General features: G+C 47.9%; 6 protein-coding genes across 8 annotated transcripts; 2 read left to right on the plus strand and 4 right to left on the minus strand.

Annotated features, from left to right (window-relative positions):
• Positions 1–1,654: 1,654 nt before the first annotated feature.
• H257_09519 (hypothetical protein) lies at positions 1,655–4,046 on the minus strand. Its single transcript, XM_009835755.1, has 5 exons — positions 3,616–4,046; positions 3,349–3,547; positions 3,093–3,297; positions 2,876–3,031; positions 1,655–2,102 (listed from the first exon to the last, which is right to left on the minus strand). The coding sequence occupies exons 1-5, from the start codon at positions 3,983–3,985 to the stop codon at positions 1,761–1,763; spliced, it is 1,272 nt and encodes a 423-aa protein (XP_009834057.1). The 5' UTR covers positions 3,986–4,046; the 3' UTR covers positions 1,655–1,760.
• Positions 4,047–4,436: 390 nt separating this feature from the next.
• On the plus strand, positions 4,437–6,331 carry H257_09520 (the record flags this gene model as incomplete). Of its 2 annotated transcripts, XM_009835757.1 has the most annotated exons (4): positions 4,437–4,930; positions 4,986–5,191; positions 5,515–5,959; positions 6,019–6,331. In XM_009835757.1, exons 1-4 carry the CDS (start codon positions 4,502–4,504, stop codon positions 6,265–6,267), a joined length of 1,329 nt encoding a protein of 442 aa, XP_009834059.1. In that variant the 5' UTR covers positions 4,437–4,501. The 2 variants fall into 2 exon arrangements, with proteins under 2 accessions (XP_009834059.1, XP_009834058.1); XM_009835756.1 differs by having other exon boundaries at positions 5,515–6,331.
• A 108-nt stretch (positions 6,332–6,439) lies between these two features.
• On the plus strand, positions 6,440–15,692 carry H257_09521. 2 transcript variants are annotated; one of them, XM_009835758.1, is made up of 20 exons: positions 6,440–6,626; positions 6,694–6,914; positions 6,965–7,290; positions 7,333–7,387; positions 7,513–7,735; positions 7,849–8,001; positions 8,448–8,787; positions 9,133–9,216; positions 9,291–9,821; positions 9,868–9,994; positions 10,263–10,420; positions 10,467–10,649; positions 11,000–11,292; positions 11,704–11,808; positions 12,212–12,682; positions 13,437–13,584; positions 14,255–14,320; positions 14,373–14,562; positions 14,781–15,084; positions 15,372–15,692. In XM_009835758.1, the coding sequence occupies exons 1-20, from the start codon at positions 6,478–6,480 to the stop codon at positions 15,601–15,603; spliced, it is 4,359 nt and encodes a 1,452-aa protein (XP_009834060.1). In that variant the 5' UTR covers positions 6,440–6,477; the 3' UTR covers positions 15,604–15,692. The 2 variants fall into 2 exon arrangements, with proteins under 2 accessions (XP_009834060.1, XP_009834061.1); XM_009835759.1 differs by lacking the exons at positions 13,437–13,584; positions 14,255–14,320; positions 14,373–14,562; positions 14,781–15,084; positions 15,372–15,692 and having other exon boundaries at positions 12,212–12,853.
• An 893-nt stretch (positions 15,693–16,585) lies between these two features.
• Positions 16,586–17,961, minus strand: H257_09522 (hypothetical protein; the record flags this gene model as incomplete). Its single annotated transcript, XM_009835760.1, has 3 exons — positions 16,586–16,798; positions 16,857–17,412; positions 17,479–17,961. The coding sequence occupies 3 exons, from the start codon at positions 17,959–17,961 to the stop codon at positions 16,617–16,619; spliced, it is 1,221 nt and encodes a 406-aa protein (XP_009834062.1). The 3' UTR covers positions 16,586–16,616.
• Positions 17,962–18,293: 332 nt separating this feature from the next.
• H257_09523 (hypothetical protein) lies at positions 18,294–20,397 on the minus strand. Its single transcript, XM_009835761.1, has 3 exons — positions 19,462–20,397; positions 19,328–19,403; positions 18,294–19,279 (listed from the first exon to the last, which is right to left on the minus strand). Exons 1-3 carry the CDS (start codon positions 20,390–20,392, stop codon positions 18,442–18,444), a joined length of 1,845 nt encoding a protein of 614 aa, XP_009834063.1. The 5' UTR covers positions 20,393–20,397; the 3' UTR covers positions 18,294–18,441.
• Positions 20,398–21,885: 1,488 nt separating this feature from the next.
• On the minus strand, positions 21,886–22,682 carry H257_09524 (hypothetical protein; the record flags this gene model as incomplete). Its single annotated transcript, XM_009835762.1, has 2 exons — positions 21,886–21,985; positions 22,036–22,682. The coding sequence occupies 2 exons, from the start codon at positions 22,680–22,682 to the stop codon at positions 21,886–21,888; spliced, it is 747 nt and encodes a 248-aa protein (XP_009834064.1).
• Positions 22,683–22,793: the final 111 nt, after the last annotated feature.

The raw sequence follows: 22,793 nt of genomic DNA on the forward strand, positions 1-22,793 counted from the left end.
TTGGAACCACGGACGGCCTTGGCTAATTCCATTTCTGAACCAACTGATTATTGACTCCATAACGCACATGATTGGACAAAATTATCCATTGATAGCATGTTATTGGCTAATTTGTCAAAACTGTATTTTACAGTCGCGACTGTAAATCTGGCCGATTTGGCGTCTCGCGGTAAAATTTTACAGTTTCCTGTATTTTACAGTCGCCCGGTGGGGTTGTCAAAACTGTAAATAATCCGGATAGAACTGTATAATAGCGTTTACAGTCGCACCGGTGGGGATGCTCTTAGGAGCGTGAGCGGCAGTATCAATCGTTACTTGATAAGCGCAATGTAGAGTCATCTTACACAAGGTCGATGCCATGTAACACGAACTTGACAATGTGAGTTGCCCAGTGGGACGTATGCACTGTACGTTAGCATCGTAACGTTTCCAAGTCAGCTACATGGACGAATCCTCAAGCAAATTTCTCCACTAACGCCAAATTTTCCGGCATAACAAGTCAGAAACAGCACCGTACTGACGTTAATAGTAAAGAAACATCACTCACTTTCTTCAGCAAGTACTATAGCATGACTTGACCAGAGAGTACTTTTCATACTAATATGGCATTGGCTATGCACTCGATGTTGCTTGACTGATCGAAATGAAAAGTTGGCCATGTCAGAACTGAGGGTGGCGACAACACCGCTACTGACACAGTCAATGCACCACCCTACAAGACTCAAAGGTTACTGGATCGAATCAAGCTTGATCATTTGAGCCATAAACAAAGGCTCGTGAACACTCACATGCTATTTCAGCCGGACAACAGACAGCCTTTGGAGGCGTAAGTTGTGTACCCTATATACATACCGGTACTGTATGTAGACACCAATCTGGTGCGTTTAGATTTCGACTGGATTTGACATGTGTCCATTTCGGAAAAAGAATCGAATCTTTTTGTCCAATTAAAAGCGTTTATTTTAACCCTAATCATTTTCGAGCAATATTTCTGAAATTGACTGACGTTGTGAGCTCAATCGAACGAGCAGCAATAAATCGAGAGACAATCGATTGACCAATCAAAACCCAAATCTCTTATCAAGTGGCCAATCAAATCCACTGTTCGACCAATTCACAGTCAACGTTGAATCAGTGTGTGACTTCCAGTTTTCAACATCAAGTCAGTGTGTGCTTTCTGTTAAATGTGACACTGGACATCACTTTACATACAAAAGTCAGTACAAAGAATCCATCGATAGATTTGGTGAATCAGCACAAAAGTCCAAATCTTGGGTAAAAGGACAACATATATTTGAAGCCAATATGCATCATGATATTGTCGATCGATTCTTTGTATTGAATTTTGTATGTCCTGTGGTGATTGTAAACACACTAATTACAGTGTCACACTAATTAAACTTTATGATAGTTTCCTGCAATCTGATTGGCTAAATCCTTCGCCGATTTGTCTGTACCTTTGGTCATTCTCCATGTCGCCCCAGTTGTAAATAGAATAACCACAACAACATTCTCTGTTATCGACACTTAGAATCAGTGATTTAAAACCAATGGCATTGAAACTGGATAAAAATTGAAGTACTTTACAGTAATTCGAGGCACTTTGGTCGTGCCTGATCCTGACAGACCCACCCACCCATACAATAGTACAGTATGACAGCGAACACACACCTGGCCGTTTCTATTTTGATTAAAATAGGTTCGTTTCCTACCAATTTCCCAACCGTTTTCCATTTCTACAGAAGTACAAAATACACTCCCTATACTTTTTCATCATCTTGCACACCATGGTACACGTTTTCGTCGTGTCGGCCGCCCTCCTCGCTTGGAACGTCCGCGGCGGACGCCGTGGGTTGCTCTTCCTGCGGCGGTCGCATGACACAACACAAGCACAACCACATCACGACGACGACGCCGCCAGCCACAATCAGCCACGGCAGCAGCACATAAAATGACGAAAATGATCCTTCCAGTCGTGCCGCCAGCAGCACAAACGGGCTGAACACGACCAACGACATCATTACAGCGCAGAGGAGACCGCTCGTTTTGTTCCCTTGGGCATTGTCTGCAGTCAATTTGGACGCCACCAGGATGCCTCGCACCTGCATAAACAAACAACATTCATGACAAAAAAGTACAAAAACCTCATCAAAATCATATTACGTAGTATTGAAAAACGCAAAACAAATTCAGGACAAAAAAACGTCGAAATAAAAAGAAACTGCAAGCACATGTAGACAACCATACACTATTGTTCATTCGATTCGAAATTGGAGTGGTATTTGGGTGCTAAATTGAATGACCAGACTAACCAAATCGGCAGAGAATCGATATACGACCAATCAAAACACAAGGCATGAATCAACTAGCCAATCAAATCCACTCTTCAAATAATTCATCATCGAATTAGTGTGATACTGCTCGATCTTTACATGCAAAAGTCTGTACAATGAATCGAACGATAGATTTGGCAAAGAATCCGCACAAATGTCCAAAGACTGGGTAACAGGACAATACCAAATTCGAAACATTTCAACAACATATATATATATTTATATATACCTCAAACGATATAAAAAAACATATTGTTGTGTTTATATTCAAACCTGGAGCGACATGGGGAACGCATCGACACACAACCAAAAATACATGTACACAAGAATCGAGAGCAGAAGGATTTAGCCAATCAGGAAACCATCATCAACGTGTAAATAGTGTCTGATTTCAATGAGTGTGATTGATACCAATGACCCCACGACACCTTTAGTACAAAATATCTATCGATAGATTTGGCTAGAATCAGCACAAAAGTAGTCCAAATGTTGGGTAAAAAAAGCGACAATAACATAAAGTTTGAAAGGTACGAGTAACGTACGGTGAACCACAGGGACAGCGCCATGTATATCCACACGGGGAGAAAGACGAGCCACCAGCTACCAGTGACCGTGGCATCAACTTTGAGGCCAAGAAGCACGACAAACACCAAGCGAAGCAGGTTTTGCCCGATGCTGTACGCGATGGGGCCCATCAACTAGAGCGAGGAGGGGACAATTAGAGGCAGTACACCAGACGTTTGGGAGTACAACTCGTACTGTGTAAGGTTTGTCGTTGGTGGCCGTAGCTGCTACCGATGCGTAGATGGAGTAGGCCACGATGGCTTTCTGCAACAGCAGCATTCCTTCTAGCGCTAGGTATGGACTCAGCACCGCGACACACGAGATATCGATGGAGCCTTGCAATTTCATGGCAATCAGAATTTGAGTCGCCACAAACAGAAGGGCTTTAAGCAGGAGAAGGCTAGCCATGGACAGTGTTAGCACGACCGTGGCGATGGTGACGATGGTATACCTCTTGGACAAGGCGCGAGAGTATGTGGAAGGGGGTGGCGGCGCCCCCACCGGCTCGCCGTTCTCGTCGACGGGAGAGTCCTTGGACACGACCGAACAGCATGTCGCGCAGAGGTAAATGCTGTCGAGGATCCACATTGGGATGAACACATCGACCCACGTCCAATCCACGGTCTGGTCCACGCGGAGACACCACAAAACTACATCATGTACTGCTTGTCAACAACAACAACGCGTCCTTGATACATGCGTGTATGTGTGGACGTACTGGGCACGAGCAATAGCACCGCGCACACTGCCGTGATCGAGAACAAGAGGCAGAACTTGGCGCCACCGCCCATGGACGACAACGCGCCGATCGCAGCGGCCATCATCTCTTCCATGCTCATCTCGCCAAACCCATTGACCATCTTGAGTCCATCTTCTCCCGTCGCGTCGTAGATCTCTCGCTGCCGCGGGTCGCTGAGCACGTCGTACGCGTTCTTCATGGTCGTAAACTCGTCCTGCGCTTCGGGGGAGTTGCCGCGCTTGTCAGGATGCAGCTGTAGCGCGCGTCGGCGATACGCCTTCTTAAGCTCCTCCGGCGTCGCCGTCGGTTCCACGCCCATCAACTCATAGAACTTGGTGTGCTGCACCATGATGCCACGAGAGCTGGCCTGGATGCAAAAATTTGTTTCAACCAAATCGTTGATGGTGGTGGCAAGGAATTGCAATTATTATTGTACGAGAAAATGAACCGATACAAAGATGTAGTGCTCGGATCATATTTTTATTTTCATCGAAACGTTACGAATCCAACAGACCAGACGGCGGCGGATGGAATTGCCAGCACCATCTCGGGTCATGCGACCTTGGTAAGCATCCCTGCGTCCACCAAAGCACGGAGGTCCGTTGGAGAAGGAGCATGCTTTGATGCTTATCCTCAGAGCAGGTCTATAAGCTACATGTAGCTACTGTACGTACATGCATGGCAGGAGATACAGGTACACTGTACGGAAAGTGTGTGTCTCTGTGGGACATATGTTTTTTTATATTACCTGTATTCCCATACTCATAGATTGTTCATCTCAAATTTAGATATGAAAGTACTGCAAATAGAAGTATCATAACAACACTATTACAAGTCATTCGACACTATATAGAGGACGATCAATATGATACTCAATGCATGTAGGGCCGCGCAACGTCCGTTTGCGACGTCCGCGCGCGGCTACCAAGCTATCGGATCCTTCCACACGCCCAGCATCGATGACATCTTCCTGGAATCGTCTCCAAGACCAGTTCCATTCCACATCCCGCCGGTTCCACCAATCGCGCCGTTTGGACACGACCTCAAGGCTGCCTTCTTCCTCGACCCGACGTGGATCTTTTTGAATCACGGCGCATTTGGTTCGACCCTTCGCCTAGCGATGCACACAGCGCAGATGTGGCGCGATTACGCCGAGGAACAGCCCCTCAAGTTTATCGACCGCGAGCTGTTCTTCCACCTCGTCGACTCGATCAAAGCACTGGCGTCGTCCATCCGCGCCTCGTCACCGAAGGACGTCGTGCTGCTTACCAATGCGACCGCGGGAATCAACACGGTACGTTCATGTCTATGCAGCCTCCATTCACCTCCTTAACGCATTTATGTGCTAGGTCGTCGAGTCGATGGCGAAGCGCATGCGTCCAGGCGACTCCATTTACACTCTGGATGTCGCGTACGGCGCAGTCAAAAAGCTGCTACATCAAGTGTGTTCGGAACACGAGCTCATGTTGCACACCCAAGCTCTTCCTTATGCAACTTCACACGATGACGACGCCATTCTCACGTTTATCGCGGACACGATACCGCCCGATTGCAAGTACGTACTAGTATGCATGGCCGGCATGTCCTGACATGTCTTCATTTTGTCCTTTTTACCCAAATTTTGGACTTTTGTGCTGAATCGCCAAATCCATCGATCGATTCTTTGTGCTGAATTTTGTACTACGTATGTAAAAAGGTCTTCTGCGGTGATAGGTCCATATCACACTAATTAAAATCACACACTAATTTGACGTTGAAGATGGTTTATTCCTGCAATCGGATTGGCTAAATTCTTCTGCTGAATTTTCTGTACATTTGGTTTCATTCTCCATGTTGCTCGAGTTTGTAGAATAAACACAACAATAACAGCGCCTGTAGACTGGTTGTCGTGGATCACATTACATCGAACACAGCGACCGTGCTTCCCGTCCAGCGCATCGTCGAGCTGTGCCACGCGCGCGGCATCCCCGTCTTGGTAGATGGCGCCCACGGCCTGCTCAACTTGGACTTGGATGTATCTGACATTGGCGCCGACTTTTACGTGGGCAACTGCCACAAGTGGCTTTGCTCGACCAAGGGAGCTGCGTTTCTGCATGTGCAGCCAGAACACCAGGCCAAGATGCGGCCGCGAAGTCAATCTCACGGCCTTGATGGAAGCTTCCAAGCACGATTTCTGTGGACAGGACTGCAAGACTACAGCGCGCTATTGACGCTACCGACGATCTTGGCGTACTGGAACCAAGCAAATGGCGTGCGAGAGTACATGCATGAGACTATAAACGTGGCAGATCGAGAGTTGCGCCGGGCGTGGCATCTCCCCGAGGTATGCACGATGATGGGGGTACAAGTGTCGTCGTTGATGAGAGATTTGAGCACATGTAGTCAATTGTGCCCGCACACAAGCGTAGTGCCATGCGCCTTGTACCGCTACCTCCGCATGTGTTTGGCATGGACGCGACTGCAACAAAGACGTCTAGCGATGCCAAGTGTGTGCAAGACCGACTGCATGCCGAGTTCCACGTGGAAGTGCCCGTCAAGTGCATCGACGGGCGGCTGTACCTTCGTCTGTCGGCCCACGTGTACAATTGCGTCGAGGACTACGAGTACCTCAGTCACATCATCCATCCTTGACAAGGCAGTTACTGTAGTTACACATGTAACCGTCAAAATATTATTTCGACATTTCGCATACTAAAGTTGACGAGTTTAAAGTTCCATAATCAAGGCAAGATAGTGCTGCAAGAATATGAATTATATTATTTTCATGAAGATTAAATTGTTTACGCTCTCGCTTTTTCGATATCTTTTCGACGCCCGACCAACTTCGCAACGAAGACGACCATGACTTTCATGCGCCTTGGCATGGCCATGTGCGCGGTGGGGGGAGTTCTGGCAGCGCAAGCTCCATTTCCTCCTTTGGCTCCGAGAATCGAACTGCATGAGTGCTCGCTGTCGTCCATCGCGGCCACTGTGACGTGGCCAGCTGTCGCGTACGTATGCTGACGTTCAACCGTGCTCAAACTTGTCGGCAGTGTCCTTATGCATGTATCCATGTAGCGCAAGTGACGATGCGCTTGACGCATACGAGGTGTCATACCGAGTGGCGCAGAAATCTGCGTGGACGTCATGGTCTAGCTCGCTGACAGGTCGCATAAGCACTGTGCCATCGCTGGGCGTGCAAACCGTGGTGAGTCGAGGGGTGTCGGGGCCGATCACCGGTGGGTTCTTTCGCCTCACAAGTTCGTACGCCAGCGTTGCCGACGTCGACACTCGAACAGGTCCGCCGCCACCTCACGCCCAATTGGCCAAGTGACCTTTTTACATCTAGGCTTGGCTGTATCCCCCCTGATCGCATTCGACGCATCCGCCGCGACCGTCCAAGCCGCTCTCCAATCCATCCATGACGTCTTGCACGTGCAAGTCACTCGGCAAGGGCCTGACACCACGGGCGGGTATGCATGGCACATCGAGTTTCATGAGAGTCACCCGCGGCCCATGCTTGGCATCCACACGAACCTTCTGGACAACGGGAGTGTGACGATCGCGCAGCTGCAGCCGCCGACGTCCATGTGTACGGCCGAGTGCGTCGCGACAGTGTCTGGCCTCGCGCATAGCACAGACTATGTGTTCCGTGTGCGAGCGCATGCTGCCACGGTAGCGTGCCACGTCATACACACAGAGTCTGATAGCATGTAGGGTGGCTGGGGGGCATGGAGTCCTGTGACCGCGCCATGGTCGACGTGCATTCTAGGTGCCGACCAACCCATCACAACTGACTGTATATTACGCCTTGGTCGTCGAGTATTAGACGACGTGTTCGATGGATGGTTCTAATGAACTTTTGGCTTATACTACGGATGTATGTTGGTGGCGTAGCTCTGCCTAGCATGCCAGTTCAAGTTGTCGCCACGAGCGCGACCGTCACGACCATCTCCATCACGTGGAGCCCTCGTATCCATCCCACCGTCACATCGTTGCCGACGCTGTCGTACTCGGTGGCATCTCGCTGTCACGACGACGTGTTTTGGCGCACAATCAAGACTGACCCTTCCTCGACGTTTGCCACCATCACGACACTCCGACCCAACACGATGTGCCAGTACGAAATGAATGTGAATCGATTCTCTCCTCTAATACACAAGTCTCAAAACTACACAATTGTATACTTCATGCATAGTACTCCTGTAGTATTTTGACTGGACATGTACTTAGAGTGCAAGTCTTCGCGACGAACGCGATGGGAAATGGCCCGCCGTCCGACGTGGTCGTCGTGCGGTCGTTGCCAGGGACGCCGTTGCCTCCTCAAAATGTCACGCTCTCCTGTGTAGTTGGCATGGTATTGCAACTGTTGTACACGCCAACGTCGTACGTAACGTACCTGTTCATATCCCCATCTTCCCTATCTCGAGTTTGCCCCAGACGAAAGAGATTGGTCCGAAACCAGGACTGTATTCGATTCGTCTGGGGGAGGATTCTATTTGGACTTGGGATGATGTATTGTTTTCATAGACTTGTATTGATTGACATTGTGTTTTCAGCCAAAGTTTGGATATTTGCGGTGATGAAACAATCGACCGACCAATCAAGAGCTAGAACACTTTCTCAAGTGGCCAATCAAATTCCTGAAACCATCGAATGCCGTGTGTGCCTGCAAATATATAGTACGACTGGCTTCCCAAATTTTACATACAAAGTTCAGTACAAAAAATTCGACCGATGGATTTCGTGGATTACATCATTCAATTCAACACTCTAAAATTACTCTCCAAATTCGAATCGACTTGACCATATAAATATATATACATATATAGAGACGACGGCGGGGCACGCCCCGTCACCTATGTCGCAGCGTACAAGGCTGTGGACGCCATCGACTGGATCCGTTTGAACGAGTTCAAGTGGTCAGCGCCGGCTCCGTACACGAGATACGTGGCTCGAGTGGCCTCCGTGAATCCGTTGGGAACGAGTGACTGGGTCGTGACCAACATTGTGCGCTCCGACCGGCCGCGAGTGACGGTCAGCGCTGCAGTGACAATTCGGCCCCACCAGTTTACGCTACTCGCGGCGACCTTAGGGGACGCGGCGAACCGAAACGACAAGTACTATATGGGGGGCACGAGCAATGGGGGCCGGCTTGGCGGTGACGGGCAGGTAGATTTTTATGAAATATGTCGTGTTTTTCATGTTTTTGAAGGAAATATGTCCATAATCCATAAATAAAACAGCATGTATTGTGCTTTCGAGTGACATTTCGTGGTTTCTCGTTGGAATTGAAATCGTTATTTGATTGGCTACTTCAGAAGAGCTCAACATTATTAGCCAATCAAAACCTTCTCAATGAAATTCAACAGCCAATCAGATCGATGGTGGATCGGTTTGGTCGGCGCGATTCGATTGCACCCCCTCCCCAAATTTGTATATCAAATCGACAATAGTTAGTTTGAGTTGTTTGTGATGAAATTTACGTCGACGCACTTCACCGAAATGTGCGTGTAGCCAGGGGTGGTATACATGCGGTTGTTTGCGTTGGACGGGTTGTTGCTAAAGCAAGATGCCTTGTACTACACGGGAACGGCCCAGGTTGGTCTGTCGAACCTACCAAAAACCGCAACTATTGAAGCCGTTGTGAACAAGTATGTCTCGTATATATGTAGAATTATACGATTCCAGACAACCCCAAGTACGAACGTGCTGTCGTCGACGTGTATGCATGGGGCGGTGGCGGTGGCAGCGGTAGCCAAGCCGCCATCGACTTGGGGGTTGGCGGCGGCGGTGGCTTTGCCCGAGCGTCGTTTTCGACCTCCCGGGGCGCGGTGTTCCAAGTGTCGGTGGGCGGCGGAGGGGGTGGTGGTGGCAGCGGCGCGGGCGGGTTTGGCGGGGGTGGCCGTGGCGGACGAGGCGATTTCGTTGGCGGCGGGGGAGGAGGGGCTACGATGGTTTACAAGGAGAAGCCTGTGGGAACGTGGTCGTTGCTTGTCGTGGCTCCGGGGGGTGGCGGAGGCGGTGCAAGTGCCGTGTGTTGCTCGGCAGGGGGCGCCGCCGGTGGCCTCAACGGAACGGCCGGCACAGCACCAACCGCTGCTCAAATGGGACTTCCGCTTCCCGTGGCTTCGCGCGACGAGTTTCACTCCAAGTTTGAATTTGGCGACTTTCGGGACTTTATGGGTGCTTCTGCCTACGACAACGTACGTTTGTAGTTGTGAAATGTCGACCAAAGATGTCATGAGGTAGAATCTCGAGGTGGGATATGCACCAGGAGCTGATTTTTCGGCGCTGGCGAGTCCTGGGGGTGGTGGAAGTGGCGTGGCGGGGGGTGAAGCTGGCCACCAAAGCTCGTATGCATCTGTTTTCAATCAAGGTACTTCGTTTTACGAATTGTTTCAACTGTAGTGCTGGTTTCCATCAATCGATTTTTTCTGTACCGAGTTTTATATGTAACGAATGTCCAGGGGTGATGATGTCCATCACACTAATTGAAGTCACACGCGGATAACGTGTTGATTGATGATTTCCTGCAATGTGATTGGCGAAATACTACTTTTGCCGATTCGCCAGACTATGTGGTTGTGTCGAACGTCGCTCCAGTTTAAACACAACAAGACAAGCACCCACACGAGTCTGTGTAGTCTCGTCGAACGGCCAGGAACGCGTGGGGGGTGTTGGGGGCGATGGGAAAAAGGGGGGTGGTGGTGGCGGCGGCGGGTACTTTGGCGGAGGCGGCGGTGGCGGGGGACTTCAAGGGGCCGGGGGAGGCGGGGGGAGCGGATATATATCCATGTCGGCGGTGCGTAACCTGTTACTAAGCATCACAACTAAGTATTGGCTACTAGATCGAGCCCCTATCCTTTCCATTGGACCCCCCAGTCCCTGAACAGGTGACGGTAGTGCCTGGCGTGTCGTCCCTAACTGTGAAATGGCGTGCCCCCACCAATACGCCAATCTCGTTTCGACCCCAAAACGAAGGATACCTCATTGAACTCGCTGTCGGGGACTCCAACGAAGACTTTAGTCCGGTATATATATATATATATATAATAGTCCGTTATATATATACATTTTATTGTATGTTGTACTCGAAATATTTCCTCCGGCTGTTTATTAACCAACCACCCAACAATCGGTGGACCGTCGAAATATGATATATATATATATATATATATATATATCACATTTGCAGTGTGCACATTCATTCTCTTATTATATTGCAACCTGCAGTTTTTTATCCAATCATACGCTTTGTTCGATTTTTGTTGGTGTTTTCAACAATCCCCCACCCAACCTAGGCACATTTGAGCGAAAAGAATAATATAGTAGAGATGTATAATATATATATAGAGAGAGATCATACCTGACTGGTTACTAGGTGGATGGCACGACGGACAAGCATTTTGTCGTGATGGGCCTCGAGCCGGCGACGACGTATGCGATCCGGGTCAAACTCATCATGGCGGGAAACGTGGGGGGCTACAGTCCACGCGTAATTAGCCAAACGCTGGCCCGACCAATCAACTCGTGGCGACTCATCCGGCCGATGCTGTTGATGCAGTCGAATGTCGGCAGTGGTTTCCGTCACAACGACGACGTGTTCAGCTCTCCGTCGCCTAGACGAGGACATAGCATGGTCGTGTTGGGCGAGTACTCGTACTTGTTTGGGGGGTAATATTGTGAATTCGATTTAAACTTCCAAAATTCGCCTGGTTTGTCGTCTAATCAATATTGAATCACGCCGGAGTTTCTGATTGGTTGAATTTTTACTTGTCCTTTCTGCAAGAGCCAATCAAATCTACTCAAAAATGTATTAGCCAATAGCGTCAATGATTCGTTATTCGATTCGGCGGCGAGATTCGATTCGACAGGGTGTGGAAATTTGTGTCGAATCCACAATATATTATATTTTTTTGTTTGCATGTTTGTCATAGTAAGCCAAGCCTATCGATCTTCGACCGAGTTTGTGTTCTGGTCGTATGAATGTACATATATAGATGTGTTGAAGGATGAACATGTTTTCGAACCTTTTGTTTGAATATATATATATACATTGGTATATAATGATACATTTACGTGTAGGTTTGGACCTGGGTATCCCTGCCAACGTGGTACAAGTGATGTGTGCGTGACGTCAGCACTCGAAACAAACGAGCTGTGGCGGTATCATTCCGCTACCCAGTCGTGGTAACCATACAAATATATATTGTCTTTTTACCCAAAAATGTTTGGACATTTGCGCTGATTATGCCAAATCCATTGATCGATTTGCTGTACCGAATTTGTACATAACACAAGAATGTCCAGGGGGATGTATATAACACTAATTTCAGTCACACACGAATTCGTTGTGATTTCCTGCAATTTGTTGATTGGCTAGATGCTCCTGCCGATTCTTCTGTACCTGTGCTTGTGTCAAAATATAACTTTATAGTATTAAAAAATCAACAATATGTCTATTCTAGCCGCTTTGGGCTTTAACAATGTTTGATTCATTCTGTGAACACTTATCTGTTGCTGTGGTCGTACTATACATTCGTTCAACGGAAAATCAACCGCCACCCCTCTATATTCAATTTGGTTTCTATAGGCTCCACGTGCAAGATGTAGTGGGGAGCGTGCGTCCTCCTCGTCGTGAAAAGCACACGGCGTCGGCGTTGGGCAAGTCCAAAATGCTCGTGTTTGGCGGCCGGCAACTGGCTGGCCCTTCGTTCAACGACGTGTGGCAGCTGGACGTAGGCACCCCGACGACTCTTGTGTCGGACCAATCGACGGCAAACGTGCTCCTGCGAGACGGCGCGGACACATGGACCACGGCCGTGGCCAGCACGGACCCGACTGCCACATGCATTCAGTCGATGCAAGTGGTGCTAAATATCACGCACTCGTGCCTAAATACACTCGAAGTGTTCTTGTACGGCCCGGGTCCGTCGACGCTGCCGGCGCTGCAGCAGGATGGCAAAACGGGATCAGATGTCGCGCGTGATGTGATGTGGACAATGGACGGTGGACGTCAATTCGATGGGTCTGAGCGCATCTCGTCGCGGTACCCGTCGACTCGGTGAGCCCTCTGGACGATATGTAGTTGAGGCATACTACTTATTACTAGTATTCATTATAGTGCCTGTGTCGTTTCCAATGAGCTCTACTGACTTGTAACTCCTTTCGCCAAATAGCATTTCAAATCCATTTAATCTAATTTAAACTTATACAAAATTTTACTGCACCACGAACGATATATATGGTTTTGCCCAATGCGGAGGGACTGACTGACTGGGCCGACGAATTAAACGTGTTTGGATTGGCAGAAATTCCCCAGGACGTGATTTGATTGGCTTAGCCAGTTCTTGAATCAATATTCTCTTAACTTCCCTAGGACCAAAATGCGTCTTAGACGTACGAATTAACTAATTTGTCTGAAACCTGTTTACTTAAATTTTATTGAGCGACATGAGGAGGGGCAATTCTGTTCTGTCTATATTTAGCTCATTATATATTTACTTAAGTACTACTTAGTCGTACGTCAAAATATACTTATTCGTCTTAGACGTACTTAAAATGGTCGTAGGGGAGTTAAGACATTTGATTACTCTACTAACGACTCCAGGTTTCGAATCGATTTGACAATATTGATGCCAAAAAATGTATTTTGCAGCTTCAACGAAATCGCCAGTATTTCGGTGGGGCAAGTGGATTCGGCCATATATTTTTGGTTTTAGGGCGATGTTGTGCATGTTGTTGATGTAGGATGGATTGAAGTATATCTATAGCCTAACATATGGGGACGGTGACGTACAGTCGTTATTGTTGTCTAGAGGACACCGCGTGCAGCTATACGGTGCAGCCAACGCCTCGATGGAGTGTGTATCGGGGCCACAGTCACTTGTCATAGACGCCACCTCGTCGTTGGAACCCTTGGATGCATTTTATCATTTGCCCGCGGCTGGCATGTGGACATTGCAGGTAAAAACTACTCTGTCTACTGTTTCGTATCTCTAACAGTTACCTTTTACATAAAATATATATGGTTGACCAAGTAATTGTTGCTACTACTCGGTGAACTGATGAATACTGAACTGTTATTAAAAACGCCCAATTTAACGGCCACGCTCGACTCCAGAAAAAATTGAAATTAAAATTTTTTTGACCTAGAGCTCAGAAAATATTTGCAACGTATTTTGGTGTGACCTCTGGATGCGATAAGAGGACTGGAGTACGTATTATGGAGGTCATAATTGGACGGTTGCAGTTGAAACCTTTTTCTGCCCGAAAATAATAAAAAATGGACGTATTATGTCAATTTATTTAGGTCAGCTAAACACAAAAAAGCTGACGTTTGAAAAATTGTCGTAATATTTCTGAAAAAGATGCAAAATAAAGTGGGTACTGCCATTTTTTTGTGGCAGCCAGAGTGGCCCTAAATACTTTAATACTATAAATATTACCTACGATTTATGAATCGAGTCAGTAGACTGTGCAAAACGATACATATAAAGTGACGATACGATTTATTAAACAAAAACGTTTAAAAAAAAAAGAAGTCCGGCACTTCAAAAATGTCCTAAAAAAAAGGTGTTTGTGTAACAGTATATATAAAAACTTGATGGGCTCTGGTGGTTTGTTACTTTGGTAGGTGCATGACCGCGCTAAAGATCTGTTGGGTGGCACGTTGACGTCGTGGCAAATTACATGGACAATGGTACGGGTGTTGCTGTAAAATGAGCTCAACCACGACTTTTGCATTATTGTAGGAGCCGTGTACCCCGGTGTATGAATGGACGGACGTGAGCCGCACGATCCGGGGCACGCCGCCGTCGCCGCGGTACCAGCACACGAGCATCGTCGTGGGAACGACCAGCTTGTTTGTGTTTGGAGGCAAAGATACCGCGGCCTGCCAACACGATTTGTATCGTCTCGACTATTATTCGCCTACTAGTCCTAGTACGTTTACTATGGAAACCCCTTTTTTAGTTGAAAACGATGGCTTTATTATGGTCGAAGAGTGGATTTAAATCGCTACTTGATTATTGTTTTGTGTTTTGATTGGTCGTATATCGATTCTCTGCCTTCGATTTGGTTAGTCAGGTCATTCAATTGAGCACCCAAACACTCCAATTTCGAATCATCTTGACAATATCATCTTGTGTATTGTATGGTAGATAATGCGTGGCAGACGCTGCAACCACTGGGTGAATCCATTTTCCATCGACGCTACGGCCAGCTATTTTTTATCACGCCGTTCCAAGCGCTTGTACCGACGGCGGGCCTCCAGACCACCGACGACCAATCGTCCCACGACCAAACCGGTCTGGACCTGTTGCAGTACTCGCTCACCGAGCCAACGTCGGCCATGACGTCCATTAATGTGGCCAACAACGATACAGCAGTCCCCAGTCACCGGTATTTTACCGCAGGCGCGTGGTGGCCGGCTTCGACAAACTCTAAAGTCGTGCTCTTTGGCGGGTGGGTGTACATAGTTGCATGTAAATCACTTGGGACAAAAGAATTTATATATATATATTATTAATTGTCTATTTATTTTATGCGCGTAAATCACTTGGGACGTATATGATTAATAGTCTATTTATTTAAATCTATTTTTATGTTATCATATGTTTAATTGTCTATTTAGTTAAATATTTTTTAATATATATATCATATGTTTTATGAATTATATTCTATTTCTTTTTGTTGTGACGTAAACTATGCGTGCTGGTGTGTAATCGCATGATGTGTCGTTGTGGGTGTAGCCAAGACGACACGGGGTATTTAGACGACTTGTGGGAGCTGACGTTGGAGGAATCAACGGCGACGACAACAGCACCAGACCAAGTGTGTCCGTGGATGTTGCGCACCCGCGCCGCGGAATGGTCCGTATCGTGCGGCGCTACAAGCTTACCCAGTCAGCCGTGCGCTGCGTCGGCTATTTTGCTTGCAGCGTGGTGCAAAGATTCGTTTCAAACAGTGCACAATTTGCATTGAGCTCGTTTGCTGTTACTACGGTAGTAAGGAAATAAGTAAAACACGAAGGGGAATTTTTCGGCCTGTCGATATGGTGATAGGTAGACCAATATCCATTGATGTCAAATAGCTCCCATCGAGTTGCCACCCCAATGGAAATCATGTCCATATTATTTCATTACCATTTCGAAGTAAAAAAGTGTGATCGTAAAACAAGATAAGTACTACAGTAGTCCTATTTAATAGATGTACTAATAATGCCATTAGCTTTATTGTTGAAATTTCAAACAAGGGGCGACGGCCAAAAATACAAACGATAATTGCTACCTGAATGTACCAGCTAAAGTTAACTGTAAAAAATCCTAGTGACAGAGATGCTCCAGTATTAGGTGGATCTCGTAGCAATACTACATTGGGACCGTGTGGGCTTGGTATACTGTACATGCGAGAGCCACGAAACATTAATTAGCGAAATCAACATTCCCCCTGAATTAAATACTTACGGGATTCCACGAAATATACCGGATATTAACTGCAAAATAGTGTGTTGGGTGTACCAATATGAATACAACACAATTGTGCTTTTACCCAAAATTTGGACTTTATACTGTGAATCGCCAAATCTATCGATCGATTCTTTGTATTATTTGAAGTCACACACTAATTTGACGTCGATGATGCAATCTGATTGGCTAACTCCTTCTGCCAATTCTTCAGTACATTTGATTGTGTCGATTCATTCTCCATGTCGCTCTAGTTTAGAATAACCACAACAATATCGACACTTCATACAGTATTGTGCTTTCGAGTGAAATTTCGTGTTGTGGCGTGGTCTCTCGTTGGAATTTAAATCGATTTGATTGGCTACCTCAGATGAGCTCAAAATTATTAGCCAATCAAAACCTTCTCAATGAAATTCAACCAATCAGTTCGATTGTGGATCGGTTTGGTCGGCGCGATTCGATTGCACCCCTCCCCAAATTTGTATCAAATCGACAATAGAGTGAAATCCATGACTTTGTTTTTTATGGTCACTACGGGGCTTGATCTGACAAGGATATGATGTGCCTCTTCAAGTACGCTACGATGTCGTGATGAGTTTCGCTGGGAAGGCGAGGTAGAAGTGGAGTGACCAACTTGAGCGTCGTTGGGGTCGGGGTGGGATGATTGCGCTGGACAACACTGCGGCACAACTCGGAGGCGAGGGCCACGTCGCCTGTACAAAGCGTAAGACTCGGTCTGGTTCGACCCACTCGATTGGTTTGTCTTCATACCTCGGTTACAAGCCCAATTCAATCCAAAGTGAAACATGTAGCGAGTCATGTTGGTCACACAGAGCAGTCGCAAACACTGTCTGGTCAAGTTGTCGTCCGTGTCGGCGGCGGCCTGAATAGCCAGCCACGTCGGCTCCATGCTAGGCACGACCAACTCGGCATGTGCCATGGCCACATACAGCACCGCAAACTGCAAAATGCGTTCATTCCCAGCACATTCGATCGGAACTTGCTTGCTTTTCAGGAACGCTGTGGTAAAGCACCACGTATCTGGAAGCGCCACACGATGCTGGATGCAGTACTGGAGTACTTCAAGGACACGGTCCAGTTGGTGGTGCCACTGGGCTTTGGGAACGGCAAACAAAGAGTACACGACCAACTTGACGGCGCCAGCAACGACGTCGGGGTGGCACGTTCGCAGCGCGTCCAGGAGCGTGGCCACGGACGTACCCGCCGCATTGCGAAACATGATAAAGTCCGTGAGCAGGTATTGGGCATTGCGTAGCCCCGTGCGGGGAGGAGTCGCGCGGCTCAGCTGTCGTAGCAGCGACAACAGCTACGCAAACAACATTCATCTGTCCATTGAGATCCATGTGTTGTTTTTCGGAAAGGGATAATGTACCGGTTTGTTGAGTTCAGCCATTCGAGACGAAGGGTGGTCGTGTTCAACGTGATTGAAGAGCTCGATGGCAGCGGAGTAGTTTTTGGCGCCCAGACACCCGCGAAGGGCGTGGAGGCGAAGCTGGGTCGAGAACGCTATTGGGTGCGCGATCATCACATGCGCGAATGCATGAAGGTTGAGCTTGCTGTCCTTGATCGAGCGATGGAACAAGAGGTCGTAGTCTATATCGATGGCCTTGTCCGTCGCGTATTGAACAACTTGGGCTGCTTCGTCCTTGAGGCCGTCGTTAACCAAGGACAAGAACATCGACTGCAGCTGGTGTGTCGTGGGTGGCGCGGCGGCGTCGCTTAGCGGGAGAGCAGTGGAGTGCCTGGGGTGCTTTTCGAATCTATCCATAACATCGTGTGCAGCTGTGTTTGTCGCATGAGGGGCTGTTCGACTGCAAAAGGACCGCACGGCCACGACGCGGCGAATGTGGTGCATAGCAGGATTCTGTCTGCATTTGCTCATGATAATTTTGAGTTGGCACGTAGCCAATCAAAGCGCGTATTGTGAGCGATAGGCCATCGATTGGCAGTAAATATCACTTGTAGGAATTCATGGCATTCCATTGGCTGCTGAAAGGACTTTGTTGCTGGCCATTGTTTATACTCCCAGCACTTATTAATATTTACTCCTGACTGTAAAATATCGAAACGGTCTCAAAAGTTAAGTCCATTATTCTACTCCGACGCCTCCAAAAAAGTTATCTTAAACAGTAAATTGGTTTTTTATGTTACTAGTACTACGTAGTATGTGAATAGAAAACCAAGTGTGTTTGGAAGTTACTAGGTAGCGAATTCACAATGCAATTTTAGTTTTTGAAACTAACGTCACTGCTCTTTTTTATTGAAACATATACAGTACCTGAGTACCCTGAGTACGATGCAGGCACCAGTCGTAGGGCCAGCTTGACCACGAATCTCATGCGTTCAGCAATCTCGTCAGCACGTTGACTCCGCGTGAGATGGTCGAGCTGTACTTGAGGGCTTCTCTGGACAGGAGAGATTCCGTGCATGGCGACGTCACCATCTGGTCGGCATCCTTGCCAACTCCACCCGAAAACGTACTGCTCTGCACAGGATCTGCGCCCATCGTTGTGGCTGTCCACGCGCACTCGATGTAGTGCAGCAGTCGAGTGCACAAGTCTCGGTTGGAGAGGAATTGGCAGATCTCACGTTGCATGCGGTCTGCAATTGTCATCACCCGGAACTCCGATCGCTGGCGAGCGGCCCTTCTTGGTCCAAGGATGGTATCTCGGGATACGATGGTACTTGGGGCTACGATGTCATCTGGGGCTACGATGTCATCTGGGGCTACGATGGTATCTGGTGCTACCAAGGACTTGCGCAGGATGCGTCGGCGGGCTGGAGGCGGTGCCGTGATGGTTGGTCGCACCACGACGCACTTGTACATATTTGACACCAAGTTGGTCATGAGCGAGTTATAGTCATATGTGTAGCTGTGCGCGCCACCCAGGTTGGACGCGCTCACGTATTGCCAGTAGGCGGGTGGCAGGGATTGAAAGAGGGGGCCGAGCACCGGATGCGCTGCTGCGTCCACAAACGTTCCGAGCTGGGTTCCTGTCAAAGGTAGGCGATGGGTAATGTTGGAGTTGAGAGTAGGCGCAGGATACGGGGGATTCGAAATCGAAGACGGGACGAAGGGCCACGCGGACGTGGTGTTGCGCTTTGCGGCCTCGGAGGGGAATTCGCCCACGTAGCAATTAATGTAGATTTGGAGTACCATGTCAAATGAAGCGCTAATAACGTTCTTCATGAGCCGTTAAGACACGAATATGTCATCGTACTGAAGTGGCATGAATAGGGTGTCTGCGATCGTCCGGTTGTTGGCCATCATGGCGCCTAATGCTAGATGCATGTTGTCTACAACCAATACATGATGAAATTATATACAAGCATCCATGGATCGGGGGCAACGTACTGTGCATGCCAGATTTAATCACTGACGTGAACTGTTGAAAGCTCGATGCAGTGTTGAGCGCTGACGCGAGGGAAAAGTACCCAAACCCCGACGGAAAGGAACGACGCCAAGATGACCGAATGATGTAGCCGGCGCACGAAGAGTTGGTGTCGGACTCACAGAAGCTCTTGACCTGTGGCGCAGTTACCTTGATGCCTCTGGTGTCGTTTCGATCGATGGTCAAGTTTCCAATTGTGCCAGAGGAGCCCCCAAAGCCTGTCAGAATGGCCGAACAGTCCAACAACGTGCAGTTTGTAGTTTGAACAAGGGCAAAGTCGGCAAAGGCATCCCAGTACGGCAGTGTCACAGCTGCAAACCGAGGAGACAACCCGCGGAGCATTGTTTCGTAAGCCAGAAGCAGCTTACGGTTCCAGTACGCCCAGCCGCTGGTCAAGTAGTACTCGTAGTACGTTTGGGGTTCTTCGAGGAGTTGGACGAAGTAGTAGTGGTACCCAAGCGTCATCGATAACTGCACAGCTTCCAAATAAAGTGATTGTTCATCTGCAGTGAGACTGAGCCATGACTTCCGAACTCGGGGTGGGGGGGTTGTCTGAGGAGTGGGGGATGGGATAGGCGAAGCTGTTTGAGCAGGGGAAGGTTCAGGTGTAGGTTGGGGTGTTGGAGTTGGTTGAGGTGTTGGAGCAGGGGTAGGCGCAGGGGTTGGAGCAGGGGTAGGCTCAGGTGTGGGTTGAGGACTTAATTCAGGAGTCGGATCAGGGGTTGGAAGAGGGGTAGGCTCGGGTGTGGGTTGTATCGTCGTAATATTAGAAGTTGGAGCTGATGTTGGTGTCTCGCTCGTAGCAATTGTTGTCGGATCTGGTGTATCTTGGCTATGCGCAAGCGCCAATAACGCAACTAGGATGCAAAGACTTCGCCGCGGAAGTGAGACCATCTCTGTGAAATAGAGAATGAACTAAATTTGTCTGTGCGAAGTGAAGGTAGTAGTAATACTGCCATTCTTCCATAAGCATTTACTTTGCAACGGAGACTGCCTTGGTTGTTTGACATGGACAAGGCGAGATCGACACGAATGTTCTGAACATCGCTGCAGAACTTGCATACACAGTGATTTCCATCTTTTATTCATTTCACCATTCACATTCCTCTTGAATTGGTTGTCCAGTGGGGTGAAGAATGAACTATCAGATAGAATATTACGAGTTCGTAACGTGGCACTCAATTGTTCTCAAGCCTCTCACCCTTGATGCGAGACAGGAGTGAAGCCATGCATGTAACTAGTTTAGCAGAATTGTAAACAATACAGGAACGGTACATACATTACGCCATCGCTAATCAACAATACCGCGTATGTAGTGCATGAGAAAGGTGACAAGCATGCCGTGCAAAAATAGTGGATGGTTTCGACTGATTGGTTCGGTTCAATTTCCTGTTGCGTGAATGCTGCGCGTAAGGAGATCGACTGGACCGCCAGTGGTTTCGGCGATTTGGAGATCTAGCAATCTCTCCACACCAGCCTCATCAAATGTGGAGGACCTTATGCTTCCAAATGGCTGCGCTGCGTAGTCATCTGGATGTCATTCGACGAGGTCACGTCCATTGTGTGTTAACATCAGTGGTAACGTCATGGTAACGTAGACCTTGGAATTCACACACAGGAACGTACTGGTAACTTTGCACTGTTAGTTCTCCACATCTGCAAAAGTAGATACATGAAAGCATGAAACCACAATGACTACGCAACTTAACGCTAGTTCTGTGTTACCACACTCTACTTTGTGAACACTGGTCAAACGATCAATGCCAGACGGGACACAAACCAACAAACTTCCTCCTTGTACTGTGGAAATAGAAGCTCCTGATTGGCTTGGTCGAATGTGATGATAAAGATAACTGTCCGTACAAATCGCCAAATCCACGACCTTGTCATTCGTTTTCACAGTATCATTAATTAATTTTGAGAGGTACACTTCCGGTTTTGTCAGTAGTGGCTGAGGGTAATGATAAAGATGAGTTGCAAAACCTCTCTAATGTTCGTCGTGTGCACCAGAGTATTTGGTGCTAACGTTACATTAATTGTGGAACTAACGACTTGAGTGACGAGCACATTCTTGTTCACCGGAATACGTATGTACTGTTAGCTAACAGTAGCACAAGACAAGAATAACTAGTACTATTAATACGAAGTACTACGTAGTAGTATGCAATGAGTACATTATTAATAACGTTAGTTGGGATACAGTAACCTACTATGGATGTGAATCCAGCAACGTTGCCATTCGCTTCCAAACTGCATCCAATACGCGTTTCATGGATTCATCGGGGGATAAAACAGTTGACGATGTGTCAATCAATAAATCCTTGGTTGGACCTGCCGTCAAGGCTATTTGAGTCGAGGTCGGAATATGAGGAGACTGTGACGATGGATCAACTGGTGACGTAGCCTGCGTTGTAGATGTAGACTTCGACAGCGCCAATGCACTTGGCTTCACATTCAACTTGACTGTAGATTGTGGTATTGGAGGAGCTAATGATGAAGGTGAGTGCTTTGATTCTGATGTTGGCGAAGGCATCAACGTCGACGCAGGAACCACAATTGGGGTATGTTGGGTGGAGGACGGAACTTTCCTCGTGGGTTCCAAGGACACCAACACCAACGTTGCTTGAGGTGTGCGTGGCAAGTTGCCAAAACTGGGTATACGACTGGGTTGATTCGTCGTTATGGGTTCATGCGTCGCAGGCGTAGAGGTGGCTCCAGGTGTCGGCTGCACCGTGGACGTGGGTTCTTGGGTTGGCTTGGCTTGACTGAAGGTGGGTTCAGGTGCGGGTTGTTCACTCATGGTAGGTTCAGGGGTCGTAGGCACCGAGGTGGGTTCAGGTGTGGGTTGTTCCGTCGCACTCGGTTCAGGGGTCGCGGGCGCTGAGGTGGGTTCTTTTGTGGTAAGTTCAGGGGTTGTAGGTGCCAAGGTTGGTTCAGGTGTGGGTTGTTCCGTCGCGGTAGGCTCAGGGGTCAACTGTGCCGATGTGGGTTCTGGATTAACATAGTTTTGTAGAAGTCGATGGTCTATCGCTTCGATGAACTGGTTGTTTTTGTCTTTTTCGTGCGCGAGTTGGCCTGATTCTGGATGTGCATCGGTACTCTTAGCCAGGTGTATGAGGTAAATAAGCGCTGAGAGGCCTTGGAACGCTCTCATGATGGGTGTCAAAATGTTTTGTGTATGCATTGCATGGCCATGCTGAGACTTTTGAAAGCAGTTTTACTTCTGCATATCTAAATACTTCGAAGTAATACAGAACTGCAGACGAGATTGGAGCTGCGTTACCGAGATTACGTG

The sequence above is a fragment of the Aphanomyces astaci genome, assembly GCF_000520075.1.
Source record: "Aphanomyces astaci strain APO3 unplaced genomic scaffold supercont1.23, whole genome shotgun sequence".
NCBI lineage: Eukaryota > Oomycota > Saprolegniomycetes > Saprolegniales > Verrucalvaceae > Aphanomyces > Aphanomyces astaci.

Bases quoted from the DNA above. Each gene is read 5' to 3' on its own strand.
- H257_09519 (XM_009835755.1), bottom strand. From the start codon at position 3,985: ATGGTGCAGCACACCAAGTTCTATGAGTTGATGGGCGTGGAACCGACG. The intron at 3,548-3,615 runs GTACGTCCACAC...TACATGATGTAG, and splicing joins GGTGCTATTGCTCGTGCCCA to TTTTGTGGTGTCTCCGCGTG. The intron at 2,103-2,875 runs GTACGTTACTCG...TTGTTTATGCAG, and splicing joins CGCTGTCCCTGTGGTTCACC to GTGCGAGGCATCCTGGTGGC.
- H257_09521 (XM_009835758.1), top strand. From the start codon at position 6,478: ATGACTTTCATGCGCCTTGGCATGGCCATGTGCGCGGTGGGGGGAGTT. The intron at 7,736-7,848 runs GTACGAAATGAA...ACATGTACTTAG, and splicing joins CGACCCAACACGATGTGCCA to AGTGCAAGTCTTCGCGACGA. The intron at 8,788-9,132 runs GTAGATTTTTAT...ATGTGCGTGTAG, and splicing joins GGCTTGGCGGTGACGGGCAG to CCAGGGGTGGTATACATGCG.
- H257_09523 (XM_009835761.1), bottom strand. From the start codon at position 20,392: ATGGTCTCACTTCCGCGGCGAAGTCTTTGCATCCTAGTTGCGTTATTG. The intron at 19,404-19,461 runs GTACGTTGCCCC...TATTGGTTGTAG, and splicing joins GATTAAATCTGGCATGCACA to ACAACATGCATCTAGCATTA. The intron at 19,280-19,327 runs GTACGATGACAT...GAACGTTATTAG, and splicing joins ACCCTATTCATGCCACTTCA to CGCTTCATTTGACATGGTAC.